The 24,340-nt window shown below is 38.2% G+C and overlaps 1 protein-coding gene across 4 annotated transcripts in view; it reads left to right on the forward strand.

The window, feature by feature from the left end:
- Positions 1–24,340, forward strand: part of LOC126356979 (helicase domino-like) — a 379,868-nt gene that overhangs the window by 48,145 nt on the left and 307,383 nt on the right. For all 4 annotated transcript variants that reach the window (XM_050007413.1, XM_050007415.1, XM_050007414.1 and 1 more), the window contains 3 exons: positions 1,587–1,727; positions 9,383–9,596; positions 22,590–22,792. In XM_050007413.1, coding sequence (XP_049863370.1) covers positions 1,587–1,727; positions 9,383–9,596; positions 22,590–22,792 — 558 coding nt within the window. The remainder of the gene's footprint in view (positions 1–1,586; positions 1,728–9,382; positions 9,597–22,589; positions 22,793–24,340) is intronic.

Here is a 24,340-nt window from a genome sequence, read left to right on the forward strand (position 1 = left end):
TTGAACTGACTCATTTAGAAAGGCAAAACATTATCTTTTGAAATGCAACGACACAATTTCAGAGACTTTACTGGTCTCTTGCTGATATGATTTCATGTGTATAGATTGAAGTGGTGAGTGAAAATTTGTACCAAGATTGAGAATCGAACTGTCTCTCCTGCTTACTAGGCAGGTGCATTAGCCACTAAGCCACCTTGTCACAGAACTCACAGCTTGTGGTCTAGTGGCTAGCAGTGCTGCCTCTGGATCACGGGGTCCTGGGTTTGATTCCCGGCCAGGTTGGGGATTTTCCCTGCCCAGGGACTGGGTGTTTGTGCTGTTATCATCATCATCATCATCACCATCACCATCACCTTGTCACAGCAGCTCACACAATTGCACAGATTAAATGACACACCATCCTCCTTGATCCACATTCTCACTGCCACCCCAGTCTACTTTAAATTCCCCCTAAGACGGGAACAGAATCATACCTCTGTGAGACCAGTCTCTAGAATTGGGTCATTTCATTTGCATCTGGGTTTCAGGCTGGATCCCCCATTTGCATTTGATGTTGATGCACTGTTCCAGGACAAGGAGAGCCTTGGCAGTTCTTTTTGTGTGTAAGGGGGAATTTAATGCAGACTGGGGCTGCTTTCAGAATTTGAATGGAGGAGGGAAGCTTACAGGGTAATCCATGCAGTTGTGTGAACCACTTAGCCAAGGTGGCTTAGTGGCTAATGCACCTGCCTAGTAAGCAAGAGACTCAGGTTCGATTCACAGCCTTAATACAAATTTTTACTTGCCGCTTCATCTATATACATAAAATTATCTTTTGATTTTGTTAAAAATTTGCTTGTAAACTCATTGTGATTCCTATTTCCCGTAGCTAAAAAGGGGGTAACAAGGGCATTTGCATCGTAATGATAAAGAAGAGGTTAGGAAAATTTTTGTTAATAATGCAGTAATATTCTCATTTTATGCGGAATGTAGAGGGATGTCCACATGATTCTTCGGTTTCTGTGTGTTAGTGCAAATACATGGAAACATACGCACATTTCAGAATTGCAGTACAGTGAGTGCATTTGTGTTACAGCATACACACATTCCTTATAAAAGGCTCTGCAAGATTCAGGTATTGTGCTTAGAAAACTGATGATCGCTATTTCTAGGTAAGATAATGTTTTGCTTAATGCAGCTTCTACAGAAATTGTGTGTGGCAGTAATACTTTGCTGTGTGGAAACCAGCTATGGATATTTCATGTAAGAAAATAAAATATGTCTGTGTCTGTTCCTGGAATAGTAAAATACATACACTCTCTGAGGTGGCTTATTGTGTCAGTCAGTTAGTCTAAAAATAATGAATAGATTCCTACCAAAAATGAGACAAAGCGAGCACGCGTAAAATACATGCCATTTCTATGCTGTTGAAAGTATGTAATGCCGGCACCTATCTGAGAAAAGAAAAAGCATGTGGATGCACATTATGGTAGCAAGTAAATGTGTTTCTTATTTTGAGAATGTAATTATGTATGTTGTCTAAGAAGTGTATTGAGATGCCCTTATAGTAATATGTGCTTATTTTAATAATATTTCAATTCTTTCAGTGTGCCAGAAATGTGCAGAAGTATTTCCAGGAGAAGGAAGCTCAAGCTCAGAAAGCAGAAAAGATTCAAGAACTTAGGTTAAAGAAAATTGCTGGTTTTATGGCAAAAGAAGTAAAAACATTTTGGGCAAATGTTGAGAAGGTATGTGAATAGAATCATTCCAATATTTTGTTTCAGGCTGTTGGTATTTTGTTTAGAGCAAAAGTAACTTTACTGGATAACCTATTATTGTGTGAAACACAACCGGTTCAGTAATTTACTAAAAAATTGAGATGTAGCAAAATCAGATTCATCATTAGCAGTAGTTTCTAGTCACTGGCTAGATCTGTTTTGCACATAAGCCTTATTCTTTTGCTCTATCCTATTAATAACACTGCCACAATTCTGCTCCAGTCTTCTCCTCTTCTCAGAACACTCTCGCCCATTCCCTTCCTCCATCTCTCCCTTGGTCTTCCTCTTGTTCTTTTCCATGGAGCCTCAAGTCATGTATCTTTGTCTATCATGTGTTATTCTCTTTATGAGCCTGCACCACTTAAGACTTCCTGATTCAGTTTACTCCTAAGGATACAGGAATTCCTGTGGGGCTGACACAGCTATCTTATCAATCACACGGCACCCACATTTCCCATTCTACTGTATATACTATCCTTTACTTTTTTCGTTGCCCATCCCCCAGCGAGCAAGAATGTGACTTTTTATTTCAAATTTACATTTTAATGTTGACGTGCTTTCTTCATTGTGATTGTCTATCAAAACTCCATATTACCTTTGGAAACGCCTATGTGAGGTCAGTCAGAGGCCTGTTCAATCTAAAAATCAGTTTTCACGGGGAAGGTAAAATACAAAATACTCTGTGGAGGACAACAATCAGCGACTATTAAATAACAGAAACAACAGTCCGTAGTCATTAGATGTTATTCATTGTTGTATCACACAGATTTCACATTTTTAGTATATAATTCTTTTAGTATGTAGTTTGTATTGTCTGTAGCGACATCGGGCATCAGCCGAAACAGATGTCAGTTAATCAGCTGATTGGCTGGTGCATGTCAACAGGGTTCACGCACTGACCACCAGGTGTGCTGTGAGACACTTTTTTCATGCTGCAGTGCATACTCCATGAATTTAATAATTTGCTTTGACTATTTCAGTATTCCTACTACTGTTATGGTTTTACTCATTAATTACCAAAAAAACTGGTAATATTCGTTGCACTGGAAATGTTTCATAATGTTCTTCTTGCTGTTATGTGAGCTTAAATAAACTTTTCATCCAAATAAAGTGTTGAACAGAATTATATGTCGCGTGTATCTTATTCTCTGTGCAGACAAGAACATGATAACGAGATTGCAAGTACAACACATACAACTTGCGACATGTCCTTTAACCTTTATTTCTATTTAATCTAATATCTTTCTCTCTCCTCAAGTCACCAATTTACTGAACATTGCATAGTGTGATGTTTGAATATTAATTTCATGTGTTTGGCATATGGGTGTTGGGAATTTATCACATTTGTGTGTGATGTTTTTATTACCTTTAGCATATACATTTTTAATAATCTCTTTTTAACTGGAATGTGATTGTTTGGACCCAGTCATATTATACTTACATAAAAACTCTGTGATTGATATTTCAGTGAGTTGAGTACTATGAGTTATTTACCAACCAAACATAGTTCTCATTAGAGCTGCATGTGCTAGCTATATTGTCTCTTCTGTTGGTACATGCAGAGCCTTTTCAACTGTGATGTGCTGCATGCATGTAACCCTGCTCTCTGGCACTGCAGTCTGTCAATCACAAAGTCATTGTATTTTAGCTATAACTACAACAGACTTGTCAAATTCTTAATTCTGGCTCATATTCTCTGTCATACCATTATATTTTAAGATTAAGCATAAATTATGTTGATTGTTATGTTTGATGCTCATGTTTAAAAAATATGTTTGCAGGTATTCATTACGTAGGTATTAATTATTTATAGCACTCGGGTATCTCACATGCTCTGCCCTCAACCATCAGAGATTGGTGTAACTCCCTTTGTTTTAATATAATAGTTACATTCATTTAATGAATGACCTTAAAGTGGCATATAGTAAACATTTTTGTTATTTCTTCTGCATTGTTTGGTTGCAGAAAAAGTGTGAGTTTTCGCTTTAGAGTTTCCCTACTCATGGCTACCTTATTGCTAGTATTGTCTCAGTGCATTTTGAAGTGTAAGAGAAAGCATCAAGACTTCATTTATTTATTGAAATCAATAACACTGGAGCAGAATTATTAATTTTATCCCTGCCATAATCACACTTCATTTTCTACATTTTCTCTTATTTTATTCTCCACAGCAGCAAATATCAAAATTGAAACTACTTTCTTTGGTTAGTATATTGTCATTTACTAGCAGATGTAAGGGGCAATTAAATGAAAATGAGACAGGTGAAAAAAAGTTGTGTGCCTCACTACATCCTAAGCAAGTTGACGGCCTTGAATGTCTTTCTTCAGGGCTCCAGAAATACGGAAAATGCATGGGGAGATGTCGGGACTGTACAGAGCATCTGCAATGGTGTCCCGGTGAAACTTCTGCAGCATAGTCGAAACAACATCGGCAACGTGTGGCAGACGTTATCCTTCAACAGAATAATATCTTTGATGGAATAGGATATGCTTGTGACTGGAGTGGAGTAGGTGATAGTAGGAAGACGTGTGGGACAGGTCTTGCACAAAAGTCTATTGCAGGGATATGAGTTATGAGTAGGAACCGGAAAATATAGCATTTATTTTTGGCAAAATTCGCATAAATTCTTTGCAAAATTTGCATCTATTTTTGTTGAAATTCGCTTCTATTTTCGTTATAAATGATTAGGTGCATAAATTTAAATGGTTGTCATGAATGAAGACAAACAAATTATTAGTTCTTTGAAATTGTCTGTAAAAAAAAAAGTGCTGGTAGGTAAATTTTTGACTGGAATGTTTGCTTTTCCAAAAACTTCAACACCTTTTCCTTCCGAAATGGCCTTTGTTTTCTTCATTTGGCTGTATTTAAGCTTTCCAAAATGGTTGCTCTGTTGAAAAGCAGCTGCATTTTCCTGCCATTGAAGTGAATGCATCTGCGATAGAAGGTGTTTCTGTACATTGTTTGTCTTTTCTCGCTTAATTTCAAGATCAAAATATCTGCAGACTTCTAACTTCGATCTGTCATGGACATTAATAGATCTGCGATCCATGCTTTGACAGTGCTACAGACAGAACTGACAAGGCACTTACCGTAATAGTAGAACTGAGCATACAGCAACTAGATTTTAACATTATGGGAAGAATTTCAGCACAATTGAAAAATGTTACAGATTTTGTTTTCCAGTCGCTATAGCACAGCGGGCAAGCACTGTAGGCTATTGTAGCACATGGCCGTGAACATAAACAGATGAGAATTTTGACCTCCACAGGGGAAGGAGCAGTGCGGGGAAACAAACTCCACCTCCATTTCACTGGGCAGCAGCGTACAGCATAGTTGATACATTTTCACAGGGATCACCAATCTCTACTGGTGTTGGAAGGGTCGTAATCAAAATCCGTGATGGAACGGGATTAGTCGCTTCACTATTGCAGATTAAGGGGGGGGGGGGGGGGGAAACAAGCAATGCGCAACATAAAGCATTCGGGGACAGCTACCGCGCAATTGTTTGTTGAAGTCAACTGAATATTGTTAATGACGTAGTTCATGCCCAACCTCATTAACGAGATAGTTCAGGCCCAACCTCTAGCAGTATTTGATGCAACTATAGTTCAAAACATGCTCCACCTAATTGCTGAGTTAAAATTGTCTGCATTATACTATCTTTTGAGCTTTAGGTAACAAGCAAACTTGTGCATGTCTTTCTCATGAAATGCTATGTCAATGGTTAAATACTATGTTGCATTAAGCGATGTGTATCTTAAACAGACCATTCAGCCATCCACAACTGGCACAGTGCCAAATCATTGAACACATTGATAGATTGTTGCATTTGTACACTTTATTTTGGAAGTAGTTTGCGCACATTATCTTTCCAAATTGGGCTTCAGCGGATAACATACAATGCCAGTAATTGCCTACATTTTTGATACTGTATGCAGAAAATTAAGCTTTTTCAAACTATATCCAATGATAGCTGATTTTAATAGAATTTCTTTGAAACAGCATCTAATTAATAATTCGGTGGTTTTGCATTTTGAGGCAGAATTCGCATCTATTTCGCATTTATCGCAGAATGCAAATTTCAACTGATCAATTGTCTGTCCTCGTGAATGCCCCGACTAACTGTGGCCAAGAGAGCTGGACCACTCAGATGCTCAACATGCTGTCCAATACACTGTGCTTCACGCCATTGACACCTTCACCGCCTGCATCATCTGGATCCTACATACCAACACTAGCCTTTCTGAACTGCGCAGGTGGGAACTCTCCCTGCAATATATCCTATGTTCCCATAACCTCCCCTCCCGGCTCCAACCTTCACTAGTCCCTGTCCTTCACCTACCTATCCCCTTACCTGCTCTCATTCCAGCACTGTATAGCCTTCTGTTCCACCAACACACCCACAAGTTTTTCCCCTACTCTGCTTCTCTCCTTTTCTGGTCCCCCACATCAGGTTGCTTCCCCCATCAGGTGCATTTGCTCTGTACGTGTTTGTATGTTTTCTACTTTGGAAGAAGGCCTTTTGGGTGCAAACTTAGAAGTACCGCACTGTTTTTATTGTACCTGTCTGTGACCTCTCCTCTATATGGTGAGTAGCAGTCTCTCTCTCTCTCTCTCTCTCTCTCTCTCTCTCTCTCTCTCTCTCTCTCTCTCACACACACACACACACACACACACACACACACACACACACACACAAACAGGGGAGGGGAGAAGGAGAAATGATGTTTTCCGTGTTTGCTATTACTCTTCTTGCCTCAACAAGAATAATTGTTTCACCAGAATAGTTGTTTCATGCTATTGTGTATTTTTCAGAAGTGTTGTATAAATGAAGGAAGTTTTGTAGCCACATTTGTTGTTTCCAGTTGTGTATACTGATTTTCACCATTGATGTCTTCGTCTTCTACTGCTACTATAATTTATATTTCATATGTTTCAGATGCTGTTTTATCTTTCTATTTAGTATTCACATTCCAATTTCTTCTCTAGGTTACTAGCTGTGTACATTGTTTGTTGTCATCATCTTATTCCTCCTTAATCTGGCATCAGGCTGGGTTGGGACATTTATGGTAGTTTCCAGTCGTGCTCTGGGTGTGCCTCTTGCCCTGAAACTTGGCTTCCATCATTCATTTTGGTATTCTTCCATCTTTCACATACTCTTCTCAGTTCTACCATTCAACTTTTTTTTCTCCTATTTCCCTCCTGAAATTTTCATTTGTTATTATGTCTCACCTTGTTTTTCCCTAACATTCTTAAGAATTTGATTTCAGTGCCCTCTTCTTGTCATTTTCTAGGTTTTCGGTGCGTACGTCAATATTGGATGTAATGTACACCCTGTACAGCACTTCCTTACATTTCATTGGCATCTCCCTTCTCCAGACTCAGCCCCTCACACACTAGTAAAGCACATTGCTTTGTTGTACTCTCTCTCTCTCTCTCTCTCTCCTTTTTTCTCTCTCTCTCTCTCTCTCTCTCTCTCTCTCCTTTTCTCTCTCTCTCTCTCTCTCTCTCTCTCTCTCTCTCTCTCTCTCTCTCTACCCGCCATCATTGCATTCTGCATTGTGCCACTTCCTAAATATTTAAAGTTGTCCGCAGTTTCAATTTCCAGTCCTTTAATATTAGTTTGTCCTTTCCTGCCTGTGTCCCCTTAGATTAACAGCATAGCTTTACTTTCAATAACACTTCATTTCATGCCATGTTGCTCAGTTTTTTCATTTAGTATGTATAGTTGTTCTTGTACTTCCTTACTGCTGGTTCCCCACAATACAGCATCATTAGCAGATAGCAGTAACTCCATCTCCCATTTTCAATGAACTTCTTTTGTCTCTTTCACAATTTCATCCATGAAATTTTAGTGAGCTGGATGGTAAGGTGTTGAAGTTTAATACAAACCTCAATACTTAAAACAATTTATGTAAATATTCAAAAATTCAGTATGTGGCAACAGCTATAACCGTTTTGGTTTACAGTACATGTCTGCATAGGAAATAATAATTATTATCAGAATGAATTTAATTAAAATAACTCTAACCAAAGCAGTTATTAAACTCACTATTGAAAACTTGAAGCAATTTGAATAAATTCTTCAAACAATTAAGACTTGTAAAACTCAGTGAAGACGCATGAACTTTAAGACAATAACATTCAATGTTTAAAAGAAGTCCTTTAAAGAAAAGAAAATACAAGGATTCTCTGTTGTATAAAATGAAGATTCCAATGTACCACCTTTGTTTACTGTATCATATACCAGAGCCTTTATGTAATTGGTTATTTTATCAAGACTTTTACAATATAATAAATAAGCTGTCTGTAACACAAAAACGTTTATACATTTAAAATAAAATAAACTACCCTAACTTCAAGATCCAAAAGTACTTTTACGCAACAGCCACAGCTGAATGAGCCACTAACTTTAAAGTATTTTACTTGAAATAATTTTCCATTGGTTGAAGAAATTTCTAGGGCAGAAACTAAGAAATACTGATTAAACGTTACTATAACTTCACTGTAACAGTGTTTGCCTGTCACTTACACAGCAATCTTTGATAAGTGGCAACACTTCCCTATGTTCAAGGCAGCAGAAAACATATTACTTGATGTACATGTTATTTTAAAAACAGTTTTAATTTCTTTGCACTCTTGGTGAACACTTGATAACCACCACATGACATATTGAAAATTGCGGTGATATAGACTGGTAGGCTCCATAGACAATGCAGATAACTTCTTGAAAGAACTTAGTAAAGCCAAACGCTCACCATTCTAACACCAATGCAGTCTGCTTGAAGTAAGCTGGTCATATACCACCACAGTGTGTCTGAGTGCAGTTTTGAACATACAGCCCAAATGTTGTGCGGTTCTCACAATGCCCCCCACCCGAGGCATATAGCTGTAGAGGTGAATCTGACTGCTATACCCCTGGGTAGCAACCCTCCCGAGTGATTCACACCTCTTGACAGGAGATTGAGCCTTGTTGCTTTCCACCGGTTATCAAATGCACTCTACGCTGTACTGTTGTCTTATGCACCATGCCAAGCCCTGAAACACAGCTGAGCGTTCTTGCTGAAAACACTGCGCTCACACTGCTTGCAGACAAAGCACTACCACTTGTTATTACTCTAAGTGCATTGTCACCAGAGAGCTCTAGATGTGCATGCATACCTCTACATCCACTCATCTTCTGCTTGCCCTCTGCTGACAACCACTGAAGATGCCACCTATTGACCAGAAGCAAAGACCACTTACTCGCCACAAGCTTGATTGGTGCTGCAGCTCAATCCATCACCATTGTATATAATAATGGCAACACCACACTTCCTTGTCTGAACCCCATAACACTACTAAAGTTTCCAACTTGGGACTGAATTGCAGTTAATGGTAATATAGAGAGAATGGGGGATTGGGAGGGGGGTGGATTTGTCTCTTTGTCAGTCCCTAGATTATAAAGGAATATGCTTTGGAATTTTCCTTTTGAACTTAGGAAACTGCCTTGTACTTTCACTGCCTGGAAGTGAAAGTAAATACTCCCCTTTCTGTCTTCTGTGCTATAAAAATTACATGTCTTGTAATAGCTGCTGAGATCTTGTATATTTTTAATGTGTTTTAATTTTACTATTTATTACAGTTAGTTGAATATAAACAGCAAACAAGGTTAGAAGAGAAAAGAAAAAAGGCATTAGATCAACACCTAAGTTTTATTGTCGATCAGACTGAAAAATATTCCAACTGGTTGGCAGAAAGCATGAACAAAGGTGGTGATAGTACAAACGTAAGTGTTCCTGCATCAGTAGCTTCATCTCGTTTGTCATCACCATCAAGGAGAACAACTGTGTCTGATGGTGAGTACCACATTTAAAAAAAGAGACTAGGCTTATTTATATCATTGGCTAAGCTATGACTAATCAGGTTATCTGTGAAGTAAATGACGATTGTATCTCTGAACTTCTAATGCTTCATATAAGTTCAGAGTTTACTGAGACATTGTTAAAACTGCTTATTTGGGTTAATCTACATGTTGGTTTCTTCTTCATTCAAACAGCAGATGCTAGCAACCAGATTAATTTCTAATTTTGCTTATTTCACATTATTACTTCCAGTAAGTTAACTGCATGGTAAAATTTTTCTAAATCATGTAACCATACCTCTGTCTTGAAAATGCTTTGTTCTAATGGGTTTGTCAGCTGCCACCATTGTGAGAAAACAGCATCTGTTTTTCCCTGAAGTGTTATTTCCTTATCTCTCATTCTTTGTCATTAGTATTCTTAATGTGTGTTCTTAAAGTCTTTGAAATTAAGTATTTGGTACTGCTACAGATCTCAAATTCAAGTAATTTAAGTCATAGAGAAACTGAAATTTTTCCCATGTACAAAACTATGAGGTTGTTACATTCTTCTTCTTCTTCTTCTTCTTCTTCTTTCCAAAACGTTTCTGCTTGTGCATGATATTCGCAAAGCCCCTTCCAATCTTCTCTTTTTCCCACAATCCATTGTAGTCCTCTTAGATTCACATCATCTTTCACCTGTGCTTTCCATCTTGTTCGTGGTTTTCTAACTGGTCTTCTTTCAGATTCTAGCCATTTCAGATCTCTTCGTGACAGTATTTCTACTTCCATTCTTTTAATACAGCCAAACTATTTCAGACTATTTTTCTCTGTAGTTTCTTTTACAGTATTGATCTTCTACATATTTTGTATTGTTCGTTTCTTATCCTGTCCCTTCTTGTCTTACCCAGGATTCCTTGTAGAGCACATTTCTGTTACTTGCATTCCTCTCAGATCTTTCCTTGTCACAGTATTTTTGGTTTAAACTTAATTTGTATAAAATTAGCAAAACATATTTCCACTGCTAGTTGCACAACTGATCTAATTGGTCAGTTTTTCTGTCACATTATCTTATATTTTCACATTGTAGAATTAAGTCAAGTAATTCTGTGTTTTTAAAACTGATTTATTCTTCCAACATGCTTTCTTTGTGAATAACTGAATTAAAATTCATCATGTATTTTGAATGATATTCTGTATTTATTTGTTACTGCACTGTCGATCAGTGACCATGGTATTACTCTGTGGTTAACTTTTGCAGTAGTGCTATATAAAATAGAAGCTTCAGTCACTGCTATTGCTATATTGCAATGGTGTTTGAAATTTCTTTACACAGATTTTGTATCACATAGCTTATAATTTGAAAGATGTGGATTTGAAATCCCTTTATCAAAGTGTATTTTATTTAACTGTATCTCTGAAATGATTCAGACACTGCTGTGATTGTTCACCAGTTGGCAACATAGTGAGCAAAAAATGCAGTATAGTATGTTCTGTTTTTTCGTCTGAGGGGGGTCCAATCCGACACTGATGCAGTTTGGCATTGAGGTAATAGAAATCTAACAGAAAGTGTGGTGGAGCAGGATCTTGCAAAATGAAGTCTCCAACATCTTGCTGTGATTTTGGCACAGGTCATTGCTGCCGTATGTCCAGGTACACCAAACCATTAACAGTTTTCTTTCCAAGGAAAAGTGGTCTACAAACGTTTGAAGAGGACATGGCACAAAAGGTGATTTACATCTCCATCTATATGGATACTCTGCAAATCACCTTTATGTGCCTGGCAGAGGATTCATCGAACCACCTTCACAGTTCTCCATTATTCCAGTCTCATATAGCATGTGGAAAAAATGAGCACCTATATCTTTCTGTGCGAGCTCTAATTTCCGTTATTTTATTATGGTGATCATTTCTCTCTATGTATGTTAGCGCCAACAAAATATTTTCGCATTCAGATGAGAAAGTTGGTGATTGAAATTTCATGAGAAGATCCCACCACAACGAAAAAAGCCTTTGTTTTAATGAAGCCACCACAAATCCAGTATCATTTCAATGACACTCTCTCCGCTATTTCGCAATAAAACCAAACATGCTGCCCTTCTTTGAACTTTTTCTATGTCCTCGATCAGTCCTATTTGGTAAGGATCCCACACCGTGCAGTAGTATTCTAAGAGGATGGACAAGTGTAATGTAGGCAGTCTCTTTAGTGGACCTGTTACATTTTCTAAGTGTCCTGCCAGTAACAGGCCTTGTTTGGCTAGCTTTTCCCACAACATTTTCTATGTCCTCTTACCAATTTAAGTTGTTCGTAATTGTAATTCCTAGGTATTTAGTTGAATTTATGCCCTTTAGATTTGATTGGTTTATCATGTAACAGAAGTTTAACAGATTCCTTTTACCACTCATGTGGATGACCTCACACATTCTGTTGTATAGGGCCAATTGCCAATTTTTGCACCACACAGATACATTTTCTAAATCATTTTGCAATTTGTTTTGATCTTCTGATGACTTTACTAGCGACAGCATCTGCAAACAACCTAATACGGCTGTTCAGAATGTGTCCCAAATTGATTATATATATAAGAAACAGCAAAGGACCTATAACTCAACCTTGGGAAACACCAGAAATGACTTCTGTTTTACTCAATGCCTTTCTGTCAGCGAGACTATATTCCATACGCACCCAATTTAATTGCAAGCCACTTTTGTGGTACGGTCTCAAAAGCATTCTGGAAATCTATAAATACGGAATCAGTTTGGAATCCCTTGTCAAGATCACTCAACACTTCATGCAAGTAAAGAGCTGTAAAACGCCTTGGAATTTAGTAAACAAAGAATGTGAAAATAAAGAGAATCGAGATGTTGTAACATAGCACTAGTAGAAAATGGAATGTTGGTGAGTGAGCCAAACATTGTGTGAGGCTTTCAGGTGTATGAAGAAGAAATTGAACCAACACTAAAAATAAACTCAGTCAAAATGAGTAGTTCATTTTCCATTAGGAGTGTAACAGAATATGGGATAACGAAAATAATCTCACAACTCATAGTAAAAACATCTTTAGCACTTGGCAAGTTTCATTGTCTTCAGCACTGGGTGTTAAAGAAAAACGGTGTTTTGCATAACTGGCGGACCTCAAATCCAAAATATTTTTAACAGCAAACACGGCCAATACAAGGAGCTGCACATCAAAATGATGAATATTGGCAAGTTTCATTGTCTTCAGCACTTGGCAAGTTTCATTGTCTTCAGCACTTGGCAAGTTTCATTGTCTTCAGCACTTGGCAAGTTTCATTGTCTTCAGCACTTGGCAAGTTTCATTGTCTTCAGCACTTGGCAAGTTTCATTGTCTTCAGCACTTGGCAAGTTTCATTGTCTTCAGCACTTGGCAAGTTTCATTGTCTTCAGCACTTGGCAAGTTTCATTGTCTTCAGCACTTGGCAAGTTTCATTGTCTTCAGCACTTGGCAAGTTTCTTGGAAGAATAATTCTAGAAAAAGGAAATCTTTCTTCTGTAAATACATCTTATTAAACATCTCACAGCACAGGTTCTGAAAAGACAGATTCAAAATACACTAGACTCTAGCTAAACCGGCCATTCCTCTCACATATGGGTGCCGGATTAGCGAAAGTGCCAGGTTGTTAGAATGTCTAAAATTTAGTATAAACACAGGGATTGTACTTTATCAAATTAAAAGATACATATGCATATTAGTATCAATTGACATTCATAATGAAGCATGTCCCAAAGCTATAGTTGTCACCATGATGATATGCAACGATAGTATGCTTTATCACAAAGTGGCTTTACAAGCATTTCATAGGTCCTGCCATGTTTCTGATTGCTGCGTAATGTATTCCAGGAAGACGTTTCCAGCTTCAGCACCAGCAGTTTGAGATATCCTCATGTTGTCTGCTCCTATGTCCTCTTCTTCATCAGTTTCATTGTAACTTCCCTGTGAATTTACTATAACTTCTTTTCATCTGAAGTTTGGCTCGTCCGACACTGTTGCCAGCAACAATGGTTTTATGCGAAGAACCTCAGTCCAGTTTATAACTAATTTCGAGTTTCTGCTTGAGTTCAAGCATAACGTGTTTCCCTTTAGTAGTCATGATAATGATCTGTAAGGAAAGCAATAATTTCAGAGTCTACAGGAGTGTTGACCATTATAATTTACTAACAACATTGTGGCGGACAAAATTTCATTATTGTAGGTGTCATTTCAGGTTGAACGACTAGAAGCTGTAAGTGCGTCAGATTACTTAGAGGTCAGACTACTGAGGGACGTATTGTCGAGAGTTTAGTGTAAAATCAGTGATAACTTTTTTCCACAAACTGCTAAATGGACTGGATAAAGGTAACAGTCATTGGGGCCATTTTGGATTTGCCTAAGGCCTTTGATTCTTAAATCATTCAGAACTATTACCCAAATTAGAAACTTAGTGCCTAATAGGAGTAGCACTGAACTTCTTAAATTCTTATTTCCGAGATAAAAGTTAACTAAACAGTGTTACAAGAATGAAAGTAAAATTCTAACAGTAAAATGACCATTCGAAAGTATCAACTGTGGTGCCCACCAGGGAGGGAAGTATTCTTCTGTTGTTTATTGTATACATTACTGACATAACACAGCCACAAAACTTGCAAGATGCCAAACTATGCTGACGATACATCATTTATTAGCTGGGACATACTAATCAGCTAACATTACAAAGCAATAAAGAGAACTCTGAACTGATACAGAACACCTAACAATGAATAAACGTACATTGAATAAGACAAGATTGTTGAAACGGAGTTCTTTCTGAATCATAACCAACCTCGTACTTAATCACTGTCTTACATCCGATAAACATAAGTTTTTAGGCATTGTGATGGATGAGCATTGTACGTGGATCAGCTATATCTGTAAAAAGATTAGCTGCAGTATTTACTTACTAAAACATCTCTCAAATATAATAAATACTCCTGTCCTTAAACAAGTGTACTATGGATTAATTCACTTGCATTTAAAATATGCAGTTGAAATTTGTGGTGTGGCACCCACAGTCTACATGGGTAGGATATTCGGGCTTCAAAAGAGCAGTGAAGATAATTGCCAATTTAAGTAAGAGACAATCCTTTAGAGACTACTCCAAAAATTATAATTTATCAACTGTATTCATTGTATATTCCTAAGACTTTTCTCTTTCTAAAAGAAAATGATGAACTGCATGTAATGAATAGGTAATTCATAATTACAATACAGGAATCAGATGTGATTGTTGTGGGGTACTGACTAATAAGAGCGCTACAGACCACAGTCCACTTCAAGGACAGTTCTAAAATAGTGTGTCAAATAAAAACGTGTGTGTCTAAAGTCACTATCCATTTCAGTAGTGATTGAAAAATCAATTTTATTGTGAAGTTTTACCCATGTTGTGCTGCCCTTCTACATGAACGCCATCTACGCTACATACTCCATCTTTTAGTAGTGGACCAAAATGTAGACCTTAACATTTCGCCCGTAATGTGGCATGGTGCTTCCCTAATATGAATCCATGGATTAGGCAGACCATTCACTTTGGTAGTGTACATTTTGGACTTGATTTATGCTCATACCAAAAAGGCTGAAGGGGTAAGGTCCAGACAAGGGGCAGTCCACAGCCGAGTTGACCCTCTGCCTATCCACCTCCCTGGAAAGGTTCTGTTCAGGTAATCACAGACGATGTGTGCAAAATGTGGTGGTGCATCACCTTGCTTAGACAAAACTGTATCCTGTACACAATCATCCTGAAGCTGCAGTTTGAGAAACAGTTCTGACATGTCAAGGTAGCTGTTACCTGTTATTGGCCTCCAGCAAAGAAAAATGGGCCGTCCAGTTTTGCTTTCGTCATACCCAACTAAACATTGGCCTTCGTTGTATCATGTTCCCACTCCAGTAGCTCATGTGATTCTTCGTATGCCCATATTCGGCTGTTTTGTCTGTACACTTTCCCAAAAACATCGACGACAGATGAAATCCTCATCCTCAAGATAGTGCAGAAACTGTATATGATAAGGATGTTGTCGTAGAGTGAAAACAGGATTTTCCACACTGTGTTGCGAGGGACATTCAATTCCTTACATAGGTGTCGAGTTGATGCCTTCGGACTCCCGACACTGGCAATTTGAACCTGGTGCACTATTTCTGCCAATACGTGTGGTCGTCCATGACGTGCCTCATCATACACATTGCCAGTACGATTAAATTTGTTCACAAGCAGACACACGTATCCTTGATGGGGCTGGTTTGTGGAATTTATGGGCGAATTCTGCTCTGGTGTCTTTGTATGACAATCCATGTAGCCATGCAGAAACAATGGCAACCCATTCTATGCAAAAAGTACCAGTATCTGCAGGGAGGAAAAAAAAAATAGTGTTTTCATGGAAATGGTTAGTGACTTTAGAGACACCTTGTGTAAAACAGGTCCATGGAATTCCTTTTAACATTTTTGCTGCTATAACTGTACTCTCTGCGTTCCGTGTTGAAGGTGGCATTTGTTGTGGCTGTACAGCTTGCCATAAGCTAGTGCCTATGCTGAAAGACCCGGAGGTAAAATAGCCCCCCATTCGGATCTCCGGGTGGGGACTAATCAAGAGGATCTCATTATCAGGAGAAAGAAAACTGGCGTTCTACGGATCGGAGTGTGGAATGTCAGATCCCTTAATCGGGCAGGAAGGTTAGAAAATTTAAAAAGGGAAATGGATAGGTTAAAGTTAGATGTAGTGGGAATTAGTGAAGTTCGGTGGCAGGAGGAACAAGACTTCTGGTCAGGTGAATACAGGGTTATAAACACAAAATCAAATATGGGTAATGCAGGAGTAGGTTTAATAATGAATAGGAAAATAGGAATGTGGGTAAGCTACTACAAACAGCATAGTGGACGCATTATTGTGGCCAAGATAGATACGAAGCCCACACCTACTACAGTAGTACAAGTTTATATGCCAACTAGCTCTGCAGATGATGAAGAAATTGAAGAAATGTATGACGAAATAAAAGAAATTATTCAGATAGTGAAGGGACATGAAAATTTAATAGTCATGGGTGACTGGGATTTGTCAGTAGGAAAAGGGAGAGAAGGAAACATAGTAGGTGAATATGGATTGGGGGTAAGAAACGAAAGAGGAAGCCGCCTCGTGGAATTTTGCACAGAGTCCAACCTAATCATAGCTAACACTTGGTTCAAGGATCATAAAAATCATAAAAGTAGATTGTATACATGGAAGAAGCCTGTCCCCTGACCACAATCTATTGGTTATGAACTGTAGATTAAAACTGAAGAAACTGCAAAAAGGTGGGAATTTAAGGAGATGGGCCTGGATAAACTGACTAAACCAGAGGTTGTACAGAGTTTCAGGGAGAGCATAAGGGAACAATTGACAAGAATGGGGGGCAGAAATACAGTAGAAGAAGAATGGGTAGCTTTGAGGGATGAAGTGGTGAAGGCAGCAGAGGATCAAGTAGGTAAAAAGACGAGGGCTAGTAGAAATCCTTGGGTAACAGAAGAAATATTGAATTTGATTGATGAAAGGAAAAAATATAAAAATGCAGTAAATGAAGCAGGCAAAAAGGAATACAAATGTCTCAAAAATGAGATCGACAGGAACTGCAAAATGGCTAAGCAGGGATGGCTAGAGGACAGATGTAAGGATGTAGAGGCTTATCTCACTAGGGGTAAGATAAATACTGCCTACAGGAAAATTAAAGAGACCTTTGGAGAAAAGAGAACCATTTGTATGAATATCAAGAACTCAGATGGAAACCCAGTTCTAAGCAAAGAAGGGAAAGCAGAAAGGTGGAAGGAGTTTATAGAGGGTCTATACAAGGACGATGTACTTGAGGACAATATTATGGAAATGGAAGAGGATGTAGATGAAGATGAAATGGGAGATACTATACTGTGTGAAGAGTTTGACAGAGCTCTGAAAGACCTGAGTCGAAACAAGGCCCCCGGAGTAAACAACATTCCATTGGAACTACTGACGGCCTTGGGAGAGCCAGTCCTGACAAAACTCTACCATCTGGTGAGCACGATGTATGAAACAGGCGAAATACCCTCAGACTTCAGGAATAATATAATAATTCCAATCCCAAAGAAAGCAGGTGTTGACAGATGTGAAAATTACCGAACTATCAGTTTAATAAGTTACAGCTGCAAAATACTAACATGAATTCTTTACAGATCAATGGAAAAACTGGAAGAAGCCGACCTCAGGGAAGATCAGTTCGGATTCCGTAGAAATATCGTAACACGTGAGGCAATACTGACCTTACAACTTATCTTAGAAAATAGATTAAGGAAAGGCAAACCGATGTTCCTAGCATTTGTAGACTTAGAGAAAGCTTTTGACAATGTTGACTGGAATACTCTCTTTCAAATTCTGAAGGTGGCAGGAGTAAAATATAAGGAGCGAAAAGCTATTTACAATTTGTACAGAAACCAGATAGCAGTTATAAGAGTCGAGGGACATGAAAGGGAAGCAGTGGTTGGGAAGGGAGTGAGACAGGGTTGTAGCCTCTCCCTGATGTTATTCAATCTTTATATTGAGCAAGCAGTGAAGGAAACAAAAGAAAACTTCGGAGTAGGTATTAAAATCCATGGAGAAGAAATAAAAACTTTGAGGTTCGCTGATGACATTGTAATTCTGTCAGAGACAGCAAAGGACTTGCAAGAGCTGTTGAACGGAATGGACAGTGTCTTGAAAGGAGGATATAACATGGACATCAACAAAAGCAAAACAAGGATAATGGAATGTAGTCGAGTTAACTCAGGCGATGCTGAGGGAATTAGATTAGGAAATGAGACACTTAAAGTAGTAAAGGAGAAAGTGTAGACTGCAATGGAAAGGAAATCATTTCTGAAGAAGAGAAATTTGTTAACATCGACTATAGGTTTAAGTGTCAGGAAGTCGTTTCTAAAAGTATTTGTATGGATTCTAGCCATGTATGGAAGTGAAACATGGACGATAAATAGTTTGGACAAGAAGAGAATAGAAGCTTTTGAAATGTGGTGCTACAGAAGAATGCTGAAGATTAGATGGGTAGATCACATAACTAATAAGGAAGTATTGAATAGGATTGGGGAGAAGAGAAGTTTGTGGCACAACTTGACCAGAAGAAGGGATCGGATGGTAGGACTTGTTCTGAGGCATCAAGGGATCACCAGTTTAGTATTGGAGGGCAGCATGGAGGGTACAAATTGTAGAGGGAGACCAAGAGATGAATACACTAAACAGATTCAGAAGGATGTAGGTTCCAGTAGGTACTGGGAGATGAAGAAGCTTGCACAGGATAGAGTAGCATGGAGAGCTGCATCAAACCAGTCTCAGGACTGAAGACAACAACAACAACAACCAACAACAACAACGACAACGTGCTGAAAGACTGTGTTCTGGTCAATGTGAAATGCTTATCATCTGTTATTTTGAAAACTATTGAGTGAAAAAAATTGTTTTTTGCAGTCTGATACCTGCACCTGATAAAGAACTGAAATTTTTCATTATTAGTCATATTTACTATGCTGTATCAAATTAGGTAAAACATTGCTTGCAGTTTTAAAGAGTTTGCAGAGGTAGAAACGCATTGTGTAAACTTTGCATATGGTTGATTCTTGCTCATTCATTGCAGCGAATGAAATGTAGGGATAATTTTGAAATTTCAATTAAAATTGAGGGCAGAATGATATTTCATTTTCAAGTAATTTGGTTTCATATCTGACAGACAGTTGTGCGAACACACCCAATTCTGTCCATGGAGACTTGCTGGCTTATCATCTAATTTCAAGAAAATTATTAGTTGAAAAAATTGATTTCTGCATTTCTTGTTTTTTGATATCTCCCTCAATCAAGGACTGAATTTCTTTTGTGTTATATGCCATAGTTTCTGTGAAGCATCAAATTAACTAAAACATTGCACAAAATTTTAAGATTTTGCAGGTGTAAAAGTGCATTGTGTAAACTTTTTGTATGTTTGATTTTAGCTCACACATTGCAGTGAATTAAATGTTGATAAGCTACAGAATCTTATATAACATTGAGAGCAGAACAATATCTCATTTTGTTCTCGAGTTGTTGCATTTTAATCCTACGCATAGTCATGCCCAATATGCCCACTTGTGTCCTTGTGCATCACGAAATGTGGCCATAACAATCACCGTATTTCATAAACAGTTCACGATATAGATTTTTTTGCAAATGGTAGCAGGCAATGAGGCACATCTGTTGTATGATAAATAATCAAAACTGTTTCATTCGCTGAGATATGGCAGTAACTTGTCCGCCGTAGTGACAGGTCGGCAGTTCAGAACACATGCAGATGTCCATAGCGCTGTAGGAGAACCCAAGCAGTGCCTGTGTACACGTCCACAGCACCTAGAGGAAGGCATAGTGGGTCGTGTATACATGTCTACAGCAGCAAAAGTGTTAAAAGGCAAATTGAAAAAATTTATCTTTAAATGCGAACATTTTAGGTTCGGATTTATCATATATGTTATTGACATTAAATGAAACAACAAGTTTACTGTTACCAGTCACTGTTTATTTATCTCCACTACGTGTGTGTGGATGTTTTTTGGAAGGGGGGGGGGGGGGGGGGGCGGCTTGCAGGAGGAACTTGTTGCACTGTCTAGTGGAGAAATGGTGTACAGGGTGAGGCAGCTAAGTCATAACACCCCTTGTATCTCCCCAACCAAAATAGATACAAAGATGCCATTTGGACAGTGAATTGCAGAGACAGGGGCTACTAGAATACATGATATTTCATGTTTGTGCTATTTTTTATTACAGAGGTGTGAGGCCATCTTTGCTTTTTTTGAATGGAACCCTATGTAACATGATGGGCTTAAAAAGATGGGTTCAAATACGTGTGTATTATAATATTTTTTGAATAGTTTTTTGAGACACAGAAATGTTCTCATATGGTGTTCGTCCTTCGAAGTGGCGTTGTCCAATGTGACCTTTCCTGTTGACCACTGAGGAACTTAACAGGGAAAGTGTTGTTTTCCTGCTTCTCGATAAAGCCGCAAGGTGACACACGAGGTAGCTGGAGAGAAGGGTATAAATGTGCTGCTGGGGTAATGAGACATCACATTTCTGTCACAGTTTCTTGGAGCAGACATGTACACCAACGAAGAAAAGTTGGATATGCTTCTAGTGTATGGTGAAAGCAGAAGAAATACTGTTAGAGCAATAAAGCGATATGGAGAGCTGTATCCTGATTGTGAGTGATCTACGCGACAGCTTCTTGCACTATTGGCAAGAAACTACTTGACTCGGGATCATGGAATGCCATACAGAGGAAAAGGCAGAAAACTGCAACTGGCAAGGTACATGAAGAGGGCATTCTAGCATTGGCGCATAATGACCCTACTGTTTCATCGCGACTTATTGCTTCGGAATGTGGCATAAGTAAAAGAACTATTCTACGCATATTGCACCGGCATAGATTTCATCCATTTCACCTCTCATTACATCAAGCACTCTCCAGTGTGGATTTCTGACGGCACCAGGAATTTTGCTGGTTTGCTCTGCAGTGCCTAAAAGATGATTCAGCATTTTTTCAACGGGTCCTTTTTATTGATGAAGCGACTTCCACCAACCTCGGAAATGTGAATTTGCATCATATGCATTACTTGTCAATAGGGAACCGTAATTGGCTTTGGCAGGTACAGCATCAACAACCGTGGAGTATTAAAGTGTGGTGCGGCATCGTCGGAAAAGTCATTGTGGGGCCGTACCAGGTATACTAAATGACAATAACTATACACAGTTCCTGCGAAACGTTCTGCCCATTTTGCTGGAAGAGTTACCACTAACTACATGTCTATGCATGTGGTTCCAACATGATGGCTGTCCTACTCACTCTTCCCATGTGATTACAGAGCTGTTAAATGAAAAGTTCCCAGATTGTTGGATAGGACGATGTGCTGAAGTGAAGTGGCCAGCCCCGCCTCCTGATTTGACCCCTCTTAATTTTTTTCTGTCGGGAGCAATCAAACATTAAGTGCGTGCTCAAATACCAACTACACCAGACGATATGAAGCAATGTATCATTGACGCATGTGCTGATATCTCACGTGGCACTGTCACAGCTGTTCACCAGTCCTTCGAATGGCAAGTACAAATGTGCATTGCAGCAGAGGGGAAGCATTTTGAGCACATGCTTCAGTAAAGTTTTGTATCTTGTACAGTATGTATTTTGCATCTTTGTGTGTACTTGCTTCGTATTGTGATCAATAGTAAATATTTTCAAATAAAAAACAAATATGTACGAAATAATTGCGACCAGTAAGGGCCTCCTCATTTACATTTGTATTTCTTTACTTAAAATGTATTAACATCTTGTAGTATTTTAATACTGTATGTTGTCTCCTATTTTGGTATCACAGTTGTCAAATAACTGAATAATAGTTGTACGACATCATGAGTTATTTTTGAAAAATATCGCTTTATGTATTACTGTTGTCGTGTAAATGGGCGTGTTTGTGTAAGGACGGACTTGCGACATTTACTGTGTGCTCTACTCAACAGGAGAGGTTGCACTGGACAATGCCGCTTCAAAAAACGAACATGGTACGAGAACATATATGTCTCAAAAAATATCTGCCTAAATATTATGATATACACATATTTGAAACAGTCTTTTTAAGCCCATCATGTTACCGTAAAATTTAACATAGGGTTCCATTTAAAAAACCAAAGATGGCCTCATATCTCTGTAATAAAAAAATAGCACAAACATGAAATGTGATGTATTCAAGTAGCCCCTGTCCCTGTAACTCACTGTCCAAACGGTATCTTTGTATCTATTATGGTTGGGTAGATACAAGGGGTGTTAAGACTTATCTGCCTCACCCTGTATATGCGTTACATGTATGACATGGTATTTTTGTAAATGTACAAAAACTGACAATGTCCAAGACTGTAAAGTTTATGGACAAATAAGACTATTATTATTATTATTATTATTATTATTATTATTATTTGCAGATGAATTTCAACCAAACCAGAGTTCCACAGATGATGAGGAAACTATTGCAAAGGCCGAAGAAGATACTGAAAATCAAAATCATTCAGAAGAAATTGAGATGTTGAAAAGAGAATCAGAAATACCATTAGAAGATCTCCTTAAAGAGCTCCCAGAAGATTACCTCCAGAGCAGAGACACCAATAGTAATGAAGAATTTAAGAAGGCGCGTTTATTATATCTGATAAAATTCCTGTTTATTTGTCATCATATGCACATCTTTAACTGTATGGAAAAGCTGTTATTGTCCTCCTATTTCAACAGTACAACTTTCATAACTAATTAGAGGAAAGGATATGTGTTACCACTGAAAAGAAGTTGATTAAAATTTGTTTTACAGTGTGAGAATGTACCGTGATTACTAGACTATAAGATGACCCTGAATATAAATAATCTTCCATTTTTTGATGTGGTTTCTTTAGAAATTTTTGTCTTTAATATATTCTGACTAATGAAAAATTATTAGTGATACAACTTATCTTAAGATCTGTGTAAAAACTAACATTATCTGCCGTAAACAGTCAAGTTTCCTGTGATAGATTAAATAGTGCTGGTATGCAACTAGTTTTTCATCAAAGGCCACATGAAGTAGCTGAGCTACTTTGTTCTGCATCATAATGTAAGCCCCGTCCTCTTCATCATCGACATGCTCCAACTTGCACTTGCTTTGAGTTCTGTAACACAAGCAGGTGTAAAATTCCTCTTCATCGTCAGTAGCTTCATTTAAATAACTTATCGAATAGTTGGGAAGTCTAAATTGGATTATTCTCCCATATACTAAACAATGTGCTGCTCCAGTTCATGAAACTTTCGTTGATCTGATCTACCGAAAGTCAAATTTTCTTTCTACTGCATTGTTATTTGTGGCCTCTGCTTCATGAATAACTGTTAACTTAAAATTAGAGTCATATCGCATGCATGAACCGGTTGTCAACTGCAATCTTGTAGATCCATGTTTCTCAAGTGAGGGCTGTGATTTGCATCCATAATCAGTTCATATAAGTTGCTTTTCTTACAGAGCATTAAGTTATCTAAATAACAACAATCTGTTATTTTCTCTGCTCCATAGTCCTAAATCGACAGAAATTGATCCACTTCAGGCCAACAGTGTGCTGCTACATTTATTGCCAAATTTTAAAATTAACAGTGCTGCTTAGCAATATTTCTTTAGTACTGTTGCTGAACGCCAAGTTTCATTTATTGTGCTATGTATAGAGTGTTGTGTGAAGTCATACCTGTGTAAGAATTACTTTGTCTCCTGTAGAAATACATAGGCTAACTGATGCTGAGTATTTATCCATTTGTCAATTCAGTTCCAAGTACATTTAGAGTTAAGCAAACTGCAGTTTACACTTGGCAGATATTTTAAAAAGGGGAAAGGGAGGGGGGGGGGGGGGGAGGAGAAGTTATGCAGGATGCATTTTCATGGTTGGCAACACAACTAAATTTGCTGCCCTCTTACCTCGACCCTCCCACATTCAGCTAAGCTGCTGCCACCACACTTCATCCCACCCTTCTGAAATCATCAAATTATATCTGTGCGGGGCTGCAGCTACCAAAGCTTCATCTGCAAATGTGAAGCGACCCCTTGTTTACTTTCACTGCAATTCCAAGATGACCCTATATTTTTATAGTGATGAATTCAGGAAAAAGACTCATCTTACAGTGGGGTAAATGTGGTATTGTACAAGGTATTCTTTAGCTAGAATTTTGA

The sequence above is a fragment of the Schistocerca gregaria genome, chromosome 1, assembly GCF_023897955.1.
Source record: "Schistocerca gregaria isolate iqSchGreg1 chromosome 1, iqSchGreg1.2, whole genome shotgun sequence".
NCBI lineage: Eukaryota > Metazoa > Arthropoda > Insecta > Orthoptera > Acrididae > Schistocerca > Schistocerca gregaria.